The 15,541-nt window shown below is 37.6% G+C and overlaps 2 protein-coding genes across 2 annotated transcripts; one reads left to right on the forward strand and one right to left on the reverse strand.

Annotated features, from left to right (window-relative positions):
• Positions 1-2,291: 2,291 nt before the first annotated feature.
• On the reverse strand, positions 2,292-3,107 carry LOC125215938 (uncharacterized). The gene has a single exon (XM_048117523.2). It carries the CDS (start codon positions 3,065-3,067, stop codon positions 2,384-2,386), a length of 684 nt encoding a protein of 227 aa, XP_047973480.1. The 5' UTR covers positions 3,068-3,107; the 3' UTR covers positions 2,292-2,383.
• Positions 3,108-8,932: 5,825 nt separating this feature from the next.
• Positions 8,933-9,369, forward strand: LOC148930416 (uncharacterized). Its single transcript, XM_089067886.1, has one exon. It carries the CDS (start codon positions 9,044-9,046, stop codon positions 9,254-9,256), a length of 213 nt encoding a protein of 70 aa, XP_088924012.1. The 5' UTR covers positions 8,933-9,043; the 3' UTR covers positions 9,257-9,369.
• Positions 9,370-15,541: the final 6,172 nt, after the last annotated feature.

Below are 15,541 nucleotides of genomic sequence, written 5' to 3' on the forward strand. Positions count from 1 at the left end.
ACGAGGGGGAAGGGGAAGGGCAAGGCGGTCGGCGAGTCATCGCAGCCCACTGCCACCGGCCGGAGGAAGTGGACGGAGGATGAGTACGCCGCGGTGGCCAAGGGGTGGTTGGAGGTGTGCGACGATCCACTGGTTGCGAACAACCAGCGGGTCGTCAACATGTGGGCGAAGATCAGTGCTGCCTATAAGAGGCACTGCCCGCACGGGAAGGACTTCAGCAACGAGGAGGTCCGGAAGGGGTGGGAGCGCACCAGGGCCGCGGTTGGCCGTTTTGCGAATTTGTACGCCAACGCCCTCCGTCAGCTCAGAAGTGGGCAGACTGAGGACGACGTCCGTAGGATAGCCGCGAGTCAGTTCCCCTTGGAGGGGAAGTATAAGGAGTTCACCTTCTGGGAGTGCTTCTTGTTGCTGAAGGACTCGGAGAAGTTCCGGGCGAGGTGCGACGCTGGGTGGCCGAAGAAGCAGCGACTTAACTATAGCGGCGACTACAGCAGCAGCAGCGGCGGATCCCACGACCTCCCCCCGGATGCTGAGGAGTTTCCATCCCCTCCTTCATTTACTGGTCGCCCCCGCCCGGTTGGATAGAAGCAGGCGCAGCGGGCTGCGAGGGGCGGATCCCCCCTATCGCCCCGCGAGGTCCAGTCCTCCGCCCTCCCAGCCGCCCCACTCGAGTACACTCTCCATTCGCGTAACCAAACGCGGGCTCAGATGTTACAGGTCTTCCGAGAGTGGAAGAACGCCACTGACCCCACGGAGAAGAGGATTCTTTACGAGATGCTCGAGAGCATGCGTGCTGATTTAGAGATCGCGAGGTCACGGCTGGGGGGTTCCGACGTGGGCTCAAATACCACGGGTGGCGGCAGCGGCGGCGGCGGCGACGAGGAGGGCGACGGCGACGGCGATTAGGAGTAGAGAGTGGCGGGGCTCGGGTGTTGAAGCCCTTTTTTTTAAAAAAAAAATCATGTACTTTTTTTTTAAATCTTTGTACTTTTTTTTTTAATGGAATGGATTATTTTTCCCGTATATGTGTCGTAAATTTAATTTCGTATATCGCAATTTTAATTCCGTAAATGTAGTATATTTTGAATTGTTTTTATTGCGGCTGGCCTATGGCTGACCTAAATCTGACGTGGCAGGTGGTTTTTTTAGTGTTGTTGACGTGACAGAGGAGAGAATGGCTGGCCTATTAACCATTGCGGATGCTCTTAGTCCCTGTAGTTTGCAGAAGGAACCATACATATCTACTCTAACAATTATATATATTATCACAACATCAACCAATAATTGAAGGGTAAAATTCTTGTAAATATTTTAATTCGACCATAAAGTTGGTACATGTCTAAGTCATTATATTTCAATTTGATTGAACTACATTGCTCTGGGTCGAATTCATAGTCGTTAAACAATACATTGATCCTGAATTTAGACACAATTATTTGAAACTTTGCTAAAAAGGAGGTGTTGGTTTAGGTGAAAAATTAAAGGCATTGTAGCTAGGTTATAGAATGGCTTTTAATATTCGGATTGACCTAGTAATACAATCCTCACCGAAAGTAGACCTCAAGGCCTAATGTTTCATCTTTCTAAAGATAGGTATGATTTCAAGAATCCCTAGTTTCCATTATCCATAATTACCAAACTTCATTAATCTATTAACAAATTTCTTTATCTCACATCAACATGTGCATTTTCTGGTTTGCCTTTTTGTGTAATTTGTGAAAATGGTGGGGTTAGATGTGCATTTTGGGATATGCCTATTCACTCTTCCAGTCATTTTTGTTTGGATTTTTCCAATCAAAGAAGTAACAATAATACAATGAAGCAATTTTTCAAAAAATATTGCAGATTGATCAAAGGGTACTAGAAGAGCTTGTTACTAGATTGGGATATATTCAACGAACTTGTTCACGAGCTAGTTAATCGAGCATTGTCTTAGGACTTGGGTCAAATATGACATGTTCATATCACGAGTTTCACCAAACAGCTTGATCAACACTTTTATCGAGCCAAATTAAATGAACTCTAGTGTTACTGCTGCTGCTTTGTGATGGGAATAGAGATTTCAGTCATGTGGTGAGTTTGGATGGTGTTGTTCTTGATTTTTCGCGGTGTGTTTGCAGGAAAGGTTGGATTGTGTTATTCTCCTAACTCAGCTAAAGAATCTTGTGGTTACTTGAGAAAACTAGGCCTAAATTTGATGCTTATCTCAGGCACTCCATAATCACTCATCAAGCCTTCGTTGAATCCCGCAGCCAAAACAAACGTCTCAAGATAGTTGGGACGAAACGATAGACTAACAATTTATGCACATAGCATACTTTATTCCCACAAGTCTTAATACATTAAAATCATCCTAACTTACAAGAATATTAAAAGTCTAAAATCAGTGATCCAAAGCTCCTAAAACAAGCTTGGTCTGAGCTACTCTAATCTCCATCTGTTTGAGGTGAAGCCGAAGCTCCTCGGTTCTCAGCTCGTTCCACTCCTTCTCCCACTCGGCCCGTTGCCCCGACTCAAACGTCTCTTCACCATACATCATCATCCTCCCCTCCATTGTCGCCAAGCTACATTTTGCTCTCATCACTATCGCGCGCCCCTTATCTTCATTCCCCTGTCTTTTTTTCGACAAATCGTAAGCGATCGTTCTCGTGCTGTTTTCGTATTCCTTCTTCATTCTCTCAATCTTGTCCTGCAGCTGCTGACTCCTGCTGGCATTTTTCTTGGTGAAATCGTGAAAGGCGTTCAAATAGGAAATCGGATCGGATTCGTGCTTAGAAGTGTAATCGATCATCCCCTTCAAGATGACGATCTCATCCTCCTGGCTCCAGAGTCTCTGGAGGAGATCGGATTTTTTCTCCCAGGGCTCCGTCTCGGCGGCGGAAGGGGCCGGCCGCTGCGGCGAGGATGTGGCGGAGATCTGAGGATTTGATTTCTTTTGCGTCGTGATCCGGAACTGTGTCTGTTCGGCTTCGGATTCGGAGTCGGAAACTTCATCGGGAAATCCTTCTTCATCATCTTCGCTGGATTCCGATTGGGGCTCCACCGGCTTGATAGGCTCATTACCCATCTTTTTTCAAGAGAAACTAGGGTTTGTGATGAATTTGGGCCTATTTCAATTTCAATTTCAATTTCAAATTCAGTATTTTCCCGCTTGTTTATAAACGTGTACTCCCTCCCTTCGTGAAATGTTGACCAGTTTTGCTATTTCGATCCTTCCGTAAAATATTGTCTATTTTGTTTTTTTTTTTTGTTTTTTTTCTATTATAAAACTAATTTATAAATGTGGGACCCACGTACTACTAACTTTTTCCATTTATTTTTTTTCACATTTATTAAAACTCATGTTAAGTCAATCATGGACAACATTTTGCGGACGAATGGAGTATTACTGAACAGAAGAGATATTTCACCCTTTTTATCAATTCAAAATTAGATTATGTTTTAGCATTTTGTATTATTAAAATTATATTTCCCAATAAATTATACTCATGAAAAGAATGAGTTATTGCCTCATTTATCCGACATCGACTGTCGCACTTCACAAATCGATCACCACCGCCCTCAGTTGAATCAATTGCTCAACGCTTTCAATTATGCATTCGGCATTGTGCATTGTGTGTCAACTGTCAAGCAAGCAATGGTTCAATTTCAACTATTCCTCAATGCTTGATAGTCGAGCATTGAGCATCAGGTCATCCGCAACGCTGTCTCTTATCCGTCTCTTAACCGTCTCATCTCTTCACTATTCATGGGCCTCACTGTACTTTTCAGCTCATCTCTTAACTAAAAGACAACACCTGCATCCCTCTATCTCTTAACCATCTCTTAACTATTCATTTTATTTCATTTTTTATTTTTAATTCCAACAAATTCATTTTTAATAAAAACAACTTCATTAAAATAAAATAAATATTACAATTTAAAAGCCTAAAAATTAAAAAAAAAATACATAATTTAAAATCCTAAAAAATAAAAAAAAATACATAATTTAAAATCCTAAAAAATAAAAAAAAATACATAATTAAAATACTCTAAATGAAACTATAAAAACTACTCCGCCGGCGAATCATCATCCCCCGAAGTCGGCGGTGCACCTATACCAAGATGAGCTCTCATATACTCAATTCCAGTCATATGGGCTGCAACTTGGCCAGGATTCATTTTTGAAAGGTCCGCCATCGTGGCGACTAGGTACATGGACATTAGGGTGTGCGAGCCCGTGCCCGTGCCCGTGCTGGAGCCCGAGCCCGCCTGGCTTGATTCGCCGCGGCCCCTCCCTCTCCCTCCTCTCACTCTCCTCCTCGCTCTAGCCGCCTTCGCTGCCTTGGTCCCTTGCGGCCGACGTCGTGCACTGGAAGAAGACCCCCCTGCATCATCGGTTGGCGTGCCCTCACGTGAGGTGTTGCCTTCGCCGCCATCACTAGACGAGTAGTGGCCACGCGTCGTGCGCTTCGTGCGTTTCGAGCCCGACTCGACACCGCCAGCCCACCTTTCAAGGTGGTAGACTTGCGACCAAACATCGACAAGCTTGAAATCTTTGCCAACGTCGTCTTTGAAGACCCGCAACGCCGCTCTCAGAATGTCGGCTCCACTGGCTCCGCTCTGATAATTCACCTCTTCTCCCCTGTATATCGCGCAAAAATTTTGACATCTCTGTCGCATCGGTCCCAATGACTGCGGAGCATCTTCATGTTGCGGGGAACGGTATTCGTCGGCCTTCGTGCGTTGTAAACTTCGGTGACTTTTAGCCAAAAACACTTGTGGGTTTGTTGATTCCCGACGACATGATCGTACGAGACGCTGATCCAAGCGTCATACAGAGCCAACGTCTCGGCTTGGCTGTATGGATGACGGGTGCCGTCTCCCACAGCCTCTGCCTCCGCTTCCTCCTCTTCTTCATCTTCCTCCTCGGCATTGACGCCAAGCCTGAGGTTGATCCCGCCGGCGCCCGTGCCGGAGCAGGAGCCTCCACCAATTGGCCAGTCGGGAAAACTGCGTTCAGGCGCCAAAAAATTCTCCTGAATTTGGGATAATCCCGGCGATTGCCCGTACCTCTGGGGGGGAGGGACGATAGTATGCATCCACATCAAAATGTGGTGTTTGGTGCGCCGGCGGGGTGGTCGAGCCTTGGGTGCCCGGCGACGAACCGGGAGTACCCAAACAGTTGTACATGCTCGCCCAATCGTCGAACGAGTTCAAGTCGAACCCGCCGGAGCGCCGCCTACTGGAGCCGCCGCCGCTGGAGTTTCCATCGCCGGACATTTTTTCAACAATTTGAGAGTATTGTTTGTGTGTAAAATGAAAGAGGAATGAGGAATGAGAGTAGTGTTTGTGTGTAAAATGGTGAATGGAGTATGAAGTATATTTATAGAAGAATAAAAGAAAAAAAAATTTAAAAATTCGACCGTCTTGTTCCCAACGGTCATTTGACCGTTTGAAATTTTTTTTTTTTATTAAATTCGAATTTATAAAAAAAAATAAATTATTACGTCATAATTACGACGCCCACTCGCGGGCCGGCGAGTGGGCGTCACGCAATGCTCCAGCGCGCGCCACGTGAGCGCGCGCGTCGTCTCGCCAGCTCGAGGCCGGCCTCGCCGGGTCGCGTAGCGAGACGAGATGTCTCGTCCCGTCGAGACGAGACGAGCCTCGCAACGCTGTCTCGATGCTAGCTCGTCTCGTCGAGACGAGACTGAGCCCGCATCGAGCCCGCGTTGCGGATGCTCTCATAGTTTTAATGAGGCCCTCCCATATTGGGTTTAGATGGTGGACTCACTTTGGTGAACATTTTCATCATTTTCTTTTCTTTTTCTTTTGTTTTTATGGTTTTTTGTTTTCGGGCCAGCGCAAGTGTCTTTGTGCTTGATAGTTGTTTAGCTTTGATGGCATGTCTCCAATTTGTACATGTAACATGTCTGTATGTCTGTTGATATTCAATTGATTTAATTATCACAAAAAAGTGAGAGACCTTGATTTTATTTTTTATTTTTTATTTTATTTTAATATGAAAATACACACATAGCACCCGACCTATAAAGGTGGTCTAATAGTAGTAGCTAATATTTATCTTATTCTAAAGATAGTTATGATTTCCAGAATCCATAGTTACCATTATACTAAATATATAATTACCAAACTTCATTAATCTACAAACAAATTTCTTAATCTTACATCAAGATGCAATTTTTGGTTTGCCTTTATTTGTTAATAACTAATATGCTGCGGTAGATGCAATTTTCACTCTCTAGTCACTATTCCAGTTACTTTTGTTTGTAACCAGAGCAGAAGCAATATTAGTTAAACTTCACGAATTATGCATATAAATTCTAATCAAAACACACTTAAACTGCTCTATAAATTATTCCAAATTCTTTATATGTTGAGTCTTTGCAATACCTATTTTAATATATACCACTATGCAAAATCATCTTATCTTATAAGAATTCTAAAATGCAGTTGGCATAAAGTCCAAAACAAGAATAAACTGGTAAGAGGTGCAATAGAAACATCAGAAAATTCAAAAATCATATGATCAGCATTAAATACTCAGTGTGATCCATAACTCCCAAAACAAGCTTACTCTCAGAGTCTCACTTCCAATTGTTTGCTCTTGCTATTTTCATGCTTGTTCTTTATTCTCCATGTGGACGTTAGCGGAACACAGCTACTTGATAAAAGAATGAAACACATAGACCATAACTTGTCTTGCAGCCTAATTCTGCTTACATACTGCACATGCATATTTGTCTTGATAAAATTATGAAATAGATTCAAATCCAAAATTAAGTCGGGCGGTTCACAATTTTATCAAAAAAAAACTGCATGTGCACATAAGCAGAATTCGGCTATAGGACAAGCTAGCTTCTCTCCATACTAGTACTTCTCTTATCATGTAGTTGAGTCCTAATAACATCCCCATCCACATGATCGATTTTGTAGGAATGTTTTGATACTCGACGATGGTCGGGTTTGTGTGAGAGACTTGTATCAATTTCTATATTTTTCCCAATGTTATGCTGCACCAGTGGCTTCATTTTATACACTAAACGGAAGATTTTTTTTTTGGTAAAGAAAACGGAATATCTTTTTTTTTTCTAAAGATATTTACCTAAAATAAAAAAAAAAGTAACCTTATTTTTCAGTATCTTAGATACAAATGTCATAAATCAATTTATGGTTAAATATCTCAAATATATTGGAAAGATATTTTCTAAAATTATTATAATTAAAGATTATTTTGTTTAAAAAATGATTATGAAAATAATATCATTATTATCAGCTTTTATGATTTTTTAAATAAATAGTTTCTCTCAATTCACTACGGAATGGTGCATGATAAGCGGTCAATAAATTTTATTAGCATAATTAAACAGGCATAGAAACATAGGGCAAGTGATGAATTATTAACTAATTAGCAATCCCAAAATAAAATTAAATCTTAACCATTAGATTAAAAGATCTAGTGGTTGAAATAATGTCACATGCATTATATTTTTAATTAAGAAAATTAATAAATAAAATTAGAGGGTATTAATGTCAATCCATCTCATTAAAATCATCTTAAAACTTTAAATTTACGTAACTCTCTCGATTTAAATTATTTTTTCACAAAAATTATATCAAATTAAAGATAATTTTATTAGGATTCCAACGAGATATCAATTGCATATGTTCGGACGACGTTCGGATGATGAAATTTGATATTTTGTATTTTAGTTTTCGTAAATGTTGATAGCCAGATTTTTATCAACAAATACATCAAAAAATCTCAATAAAATCATGTAAAAATCTCAATAAATATGTGTTGATATTTTTATGTCATATTGTTGATATTTGTAATACACTATGTTGATATAAAAAAACATTCACAAAAATTATTATATGATAACATAATGACGATATTACCCTTCTGTTGATATTTTGTCTACTATTTATTGAGATTCGTAAGATTTAATCTCATTCACTCATTTTAAAATCTAAGGGTGGAGATTTGGTCTTGATTTTGGATTAGGGTGCTATAAGCATTAGAATATGACCTTAGAAACATATAGGTAAAATCTTTGAGATCTTTTTTATTTTATTTATATACTTTTTGTTCATTAATAACTATATTAACATGATATTTAAACGTGTACGTATTTTTTTTTGTAATTTTAGTTTCCTCCTTTCTTATTCATTCATTTTTCTTGTTAATTATCCTTCTCGTAATTAATGATTTGTTGCTATAGTTGTAATTAAAGAGAAATATGAATAAGAAAAATAAAAGTGAATGCAGAAGAAAAAGAAAGATAATCACTAAAGATGAATCTAATGAAGCTATAAAGGTAAAAATGTCTATGAAATAAAATATAGTTCACTTTTCCATTTTTTTCATTATTAATCTTCCGCAACTCCTAATGCTTATATCACAACTACTTATAATGACGATGATAATGAAATTACCTTAACTGTTAACAATAGTTTAGACTCAATATTAAAATTCTGGCTTCTTTATCGGCAATAATTTAGACTCAATATTAAAATTCTGGCTTCATTATCGGCTATTTAGTATATATGTCATATTTCTCTAAAATAAAAAGAGTAATAATAATAATGATGATGATGATGAAACGCACGTGTTATATTTTGTTAATTAGATACGGAGTACTTAATTTTTCAAATTTGCAAATGCACGCAATTTTATCATGTGCAAACTTTATTTACTCATACGACAACCACGATATATTTTATCATATATAAATAATCTTCTAGAAGATTCTTTTTTCCATTGTAATTATTTGCCAAAAAAAAAAATAATTGGCATGATACGATCCATATCAACATAATTCCATTAAATAAGAGGGTTAGTTTAGTCAAATGCAAACAGCGTTGAATGTTGAATATACACATAATGCTTACAAATTACAACAATATTAATACCACATAATCTCCACAATATCTTAATTTGCCATATTTGGCTCATTCTTTTCCTTGATATCAACAACTCCACATTCTCTCTCTAATCTATATATCTCTATCTCTTAGCCAAGAAATTCAGAAAGAAATGGACGGTGGATCATGGGCTGATCAGTGGGACACGGCGGCGGATCCGACGCCGGAGGAGAAGAAGAAGAGCAGCGGCGCGGCCGCGTATGGGAAGAAGGTGGGAGAGAAGACCAAATCGGCGGCCACCACCGGCGTCAAGAAGGTGAAGGAAGGGACATCTGTGGGGCTTCAGTGGATCAAAGAGAAGTATCAGAAAACTACTAAACGTTGATTGATTTTTGTTTTGTTTTATTTTTACTACATGATCATGAGCATGCTATGTTGATTATATATACTATCACTTTAAATCTGGAATAAAATTCACTGATTATGTGAATTGGTTCATTTACATTTGTTCTTGTAACTTTTCTTCTTCATTGAATTTGTGATATTGTTGATTATTTATTTTATTATTTTTTGTTAAGGTGTTGGTGTTGACTTGGTTGGTGGAATATTTGTGCGGCCGATTTAGGAATGTTGAAGTTTTCTTGTTAAACTCCATTTTCAAAAGTACTTTTTTAAAAAATAATTTAATTTGTATCTCGTTTGAATCAGTTTATAACTTTATATAGTCAAACTTGATTACACAGCTATGACTCTATATTTATGTATAATTTGTTTATTTATTTTAAAATTATTAATTCATGTCCCTGCACGATATTGATATCAAATCTACACAAAAATCGAAATATAAATTAAGAACGTGGAATCAAAATTTTAAAATGAAATTGAATACAAGTTACAAATTGGAGGTGTTAATTTGTTGTTGAATCGTGCGTGCCATTGTTTGTGTCGAGTTAGAGACCACTAGATGTTGAATGAGAAGCGGATTAAGTTAAAGAGATACAAAATATATCTGGTAAGACGATATTGTTTATATCATTGAACATATTGTCCGTCTGTGATTATCAGTTTCGATTTCACTGAAATTGATGGATCATATATATTTAAAAAAAGAAGTAGCTGAATCATTGTCCACCAATCGACAATCAGCTGAATCATCACTATAAAGTTTAAACTGCTTAATAATCAAACCTCAAAAAAGCTATAAAACGAAAGTCCACACTACAATCTACATACAGCAGAGTGATAATGGCAATCACTATACCAAGTCGTCAACTGTTAATGAAGAGTTTATTGGTCAGCTGCTGAATCTCGGAATTACTCGTTTTTTTTTTTCATGATATCGGTTCATTTTGGGGGAATTTCATAGTGATCAACTTGTTTTAGTTATTAGGTAACATATGGTGAAAATGATTGAATCAGGGCTGGGTGAGGATTTATTGTAGTACTACTAATTGATGGTGAACAGGATTGAATCAGTGCAAATGAGGATCGTGCTATCTCTCTCTTTCTCTCCATTATTTCTTACTTGTGTAATTTGATTGTAGTTTTTACAAATTTGTGTGTTTCATGGAAAATTCCAGCAGCTACTGCTGAATTATGCTGAGATCTTGTTATCTACTCTGCTTGTTTCAATATTAATTACTATAACTTCTTGCAAGCTGCTGAGTAGTGCTAGGATTGATCTTGGCTCGTAGCTCGCACATACACATCCGTTTAACTACATAGTCAGTATGCCCTTTGGGAACATATATAGTACTACTTGTTTTGCTTTTGGTTCGTTAAGAAATACATGCCGAGATGCTTCTGTTGGGAAATACTACAATTTTTGTAAAGATGTAAAATGTTCGGTTACTTATACTTTCCGGATTCCATATAGATAACAGAGAAGAAAGCATATCTGGAAAAACTTGAAGCGATTGATAGTGGAAGAAGCAGCTTCGGAAACCTTTACATATTCTGTCTCATACAGCACACTTACTTCATAATTGATTCTGTCTCATCCAGGAACATGTTGCTGGATGTTTCAAATATTTTGCTGATATGGCTAACACATTCGATTCGAAGAAAAAGACACTTGTTTTGGATACATTCATGCGTTACGTTTTGAAAGAACCCCTTGGGTTGGTTGGGCTGATTACGCCATGGTTCGTGCGTGCTGCTGCTTGGTTTGTTGAGTTAAATATTAATCTTGAAAAAGCTAAAATGACAAGGAACTTTGTTTCTTGTCATTTATAGGAATTACTCTATGTTAATGGCAATGTGGAAAGTCGCCCGGCTCTGACAGCTGGCTGTACAGCGATACTCAAACCATCAGAATTAGCATCCATTTAAGTTTTTTTCAGCATTCATGACTTCAACACCTATTTAATATTTGTATGATGTTTGTTTCCCCGTACTCGGTAACTTCACCACATGTTGGGAGTTGGCTGAAGTGTGTCGAGACGTGGGTTGGTCCAGAAGCTGGTCCTCATTTGGTTTCACATCCTGATGTTGACAAGGTTTCATTCTGCTTTTCAATTTCTTTGTTTTTTTCTTTTTCGTTGGATGTTTTGCATTGCAATCCGTTGTATATCAACAGGCAGCGTTTACAGGGAGTAGTGCTACAGGAAGCTAAATCATGACTGCTGCTACATCACTTGTAATAAGTCATAATACCTGATTAAATCACCTCATGTTTGCAACTACTCCCTCCGCCCCAGATAATTCAATCCAGTATTCCATTTCATACCGTCCTACATAACTTGTCCCACTTCACTTTTACCATTTTTGGTAGTGGACCCATATTCCACTAACTCATTCCTACTCGCATTTTATTATAAAATTAATACTTTAAAAGTAGGACCCACATCCCACCAACTTTTTCAACTCACTTGCCATTAGATTTCTTAAAACCCGTGTCGGGTCAAAGTGTCCCAAATTATCTGGGACGGAGGTATTTAACTTGAAATCTTGGTTACTGCAGCCAGTTACGCTTGAACATGGTGGAAAAAGTCCGATAGTCATTACTAATATGGTTTGATTACTTAGTTAGGTGACAGTATCAAACGTAAATCAAAACAATGCCACATTATACACATTAACACAACGAAACAAAGTAGTAGTATTATAGTATTAAATTAAATAATTTCATATTACCCATAATAAACGTATACTATTAAATTAAATAATTTCAAATTAATTACTCTAGTCATAATTCAAAATATTCATAGGAGTCTAGCTATAACAGCAATGGCTTGGGCCAAAACCGCAGTATCATCATTCCCCTGCTTCAACGTAGCCTCCTTCGCCACGGCCGCCGCACAGCCTCTAACACCAGCGCCAACAACTCCGGCCGCCGCTACGAGCTTCCCGTAATTGCGCTTCTGCAGATACTGCGGCGCGATGAGGAGCTGATCCAAACCGTTAGCACACAAATTCTCGCAGTTTCCGAAAATGCTCTTCAAATTCGGATTCCTCGCCGATAAGAAGAGATTATGAGCCTTGATTTTCACTCCTCCGGCGGAGTCCATCGCCGCTTCGATCGCGACCTGCGCCAGGACCGCCAGATTCGCCGTCCCGCTGCGTGTATCCGTGGATTTCAATAGATTTACGCAGCGAGACGGTTGCCTGGTCTCCGCGGCGGAGGAGGTCGCCGGCGGTGAAGGAAAGGATGAGGATGAGAGAGAGTGAGGTGAAGAAGGTGGCCATGATGTTGTTGTTTTTTTATATTATTTTTGGTTGATTTTTTCTTTGGAGTCGGTTTCGTTATTTATAGAGTTTTATGATTGTGTAATTAATTGAAGATTAATTTGATTTATTGAGTTTCTTATTTTGATTATGAAGACAAATGATCCAACAAATCAAGTATTTTGATTATTATGTAGTAATTATTTTCATTAACAGATCGTGACCCATTAAATCATATAAAAATTATTATTATAACTTATTGAGATAATGCATGTCTTTTGTCATATTACAAATAATTCAATTGGCACAGAGCTTTCACTGAATCATACTCATATGGTTCACATTTTCTTTATTTTCAATTTGCATTTCAGTTTTTTGTATTTAATTGTCATAATTATCATTTGTTTCTGTGTGGAGTATTTTAGTCAAAAAAAATTTTAGGGGTTTTTTTCGAAGTTTTTTTATTTTATTTTCTCAAATTTGTCGTTTTGCAAAGACGATATACTTTCGAGAAACATTTTTGCATTGATTGGAAAAATATCAGCGTTAAATGTTGTGATTCGGAATGAAATGGATTATAATATTTTCAGATTGTCGTTTGATGAGATGGGAAGGAGGTATAATTAGAATATTGTGTCTTGATTGTATAAAGAGTAGAGAAAATTATAATCACACGAATTATATTTTCCAGATCATGATATATATAAATATAAAGTACATACAAAATAAATTGATATATTGAGAGATACATACTCCTTCCATCCCACTAATATGAAATATTTATTTTTCAACACGTGATTTTATATAATGTTATTTTGTAAGTTAACTGATCATAGAATATAGTAAGGAAGAGAACTCTAAACTCATTTTAAGAACTGTTTTGTTTTATTGATACAATCCAAAAAAAAAATATTCCATTTAAATACATAATTGTTAGAGTTTAGTATACTGAAAGCATCTTTCGAATGCTTGTATATGTAATAACTCTTCTATCCATTTTTACCATTTAATGAGAAAGAATATTTTGTTACAATGTGTTTTGCTTATGTGTTGCTTATGTATTTATGAGATGTTGAAATGTGTTGTCCATTTAAATACATAGCTTAAGTAAAATGAGTCTAAGTCTTATGCATAGTAGACGAGTTGTGAGCGCCGGCGTTCACAGTAGGTAACTTGTCAGTTCTTGTAGAAGGAAAACTGTTTCACAACCTAGATAGGCTTTGACTACCTATCATGAAAGGTTGCGACGTCAGTCCGAAAAAGAAAAGTTTCCTTACCTAAGGAAATGAACGACGTCGGTGTGGTATAGCACTGAAAGGATCAAACAGTGAGATAAGTCTTTCTTGGCTATTTAATGAAAGACGAGGTTTAGGTAATTGTCATTTCTTAATCATTGTTGACATAAAGTTGAGCATATAATATTAATTGAAAATTACTTTGACTTATCAAATGGTGAGGGTATTTCGTTGCCCAAGAATCCTGATAGATTGGGTAGTAATCATTAATGTCTAAGTGGTGCTAATATTGTTATTGCAATGAATCGTGGGAGAGGCCAGTCTGATAATATCCTCAAGAGGTGTTTAAGAAAAAGGTTTTATTATTCAGAAAACTGGTCAGTTGGAATTTATTCCATGAATAATAAATAATGTTTCTAAACTAGACCACTCTTGGAAAAAGAAATTAATTAATAAAAGTTAGATAGCAAACGTGATATTAATTAATGGATATTTAGATCTTAAACACAAGAAATGATTTAATTAAAGAGGAAGTCCCAGAATACTCGTAATTTCGGTTTGAACGGGCAGTCAATATTATATCTATAGTGGATGATAATAATATTTAAGTTTTGGCTTGAATTAAATTACTTTTGATTTAATTAGTGAAAGCCTGAACTGTGGCTCAATCCAATCCTCCATAGATCCCTGGTCTTGGCCCAAAATAATTAACTTAATATAAAAGGGAGAAGAAGAGAAGACATAATAATAATTCCACCGATAAAAATTCGATCTCTGCAATCTGTGGAGAGAAAAATATCGATTTTATTAGGGTTCTCTTTTCTGTATTCAATTCTTCTCCAGCTTTTGAGGATTTGACAAGCTTTGTCCACATAAAGGTCAATTTTGAGTTAAAGGGAACAGATCAGAAGATCCGTGTTTGAGATCAATTGAAGAAGGTGATAGAATTCAACTCTTGAATTCTTACAGTATGTTTTTATTAATTGCATATATTCAATATGATCTGTGATTATATGCTTATGAACATGTTTCTAGTTTACAATCGGATAAAAGTATGTTTAGATGTAAATCTTTCGATCAAATTAAATATATTTCTGCTGCAAAACCAACACCACCTAGGGAATATCTCATCCGCCAAATAGTTGTCCATATCGTGCTGGTTGTCGTTGGCGACAAAACTGATGGCCGAACCAACGTCCATGCACTGCTCATTGAAAATGGGCGACGACTGGAGGACGTTGGTGTCGTTGTTCGACCCGACTACCCAAAAATATGCATGCAAAATCCACAGCCGGTAGTCAGCTACGACTTCGAGGATCATCGTGGGATTCTTGTCTTTGAAGCCGGTCATGTACATCTCTTTCCAGGCGATGGGGCAGTTCTTCCATTCCCAATGGATACAATCTATGCTACCCAACATTCTGGAAACTCGTGCACATTCACGTGCATCTGCATCAGACCCTGACAGTTTACTATGTCTATTATGTATACAGCTGCAGAATGGGCTCTCTTTGGTAGTATGGTGCGAGATTTCAAATGCATTAGAAGACTACTATTATAGTACTGGTTTTGGTCCAACAACAAATTATCTTCAAAGTTGTAATAAAAATTATCAAGGTTTAATTTGTAAGATTTATATTTATTAAATTTAGGATATTAATTACTCCTTCACCTCTCTTATAAAGAAATGGTTTGAATACTGTGTGAAAAATAAGTCTCATATTAAAACTAGTGTTATTAATAATTAAAAATTAGTATTATAAGCTAAG

The sequence above is a fragment of the Salvia hispanica genome, chromosome 3 (assembly GCF_029641045.1).
Source record: "Salvia hispanica isolate PSC_SH4W2 chromosome 3, Shi_PSC_v1, whole genome shotgun sequence".
Lineage (NCBI taxonomy): Eukaryota > Viridiplantae > Streptophyta > Magnoliopsida > Lamiales > Lamiaceae > Salvia > Salvia hispanica.

Coding starts and splice junctions, on each gene's coding strand:
- LOC125215938 (XM_048117523.2), bottom strand. CDS start 3,067: ATGGGTAATGAGCCTATCAAGCCGGTGGAGCCCCAATCGGAATCCAGC.
- LOC148930416 (XM_089067886.1), top strand. CDS start 9,044: ATGGACGGTGGATCATGGGCTGATCAGTGGGACACGGCGGCGGATCCG.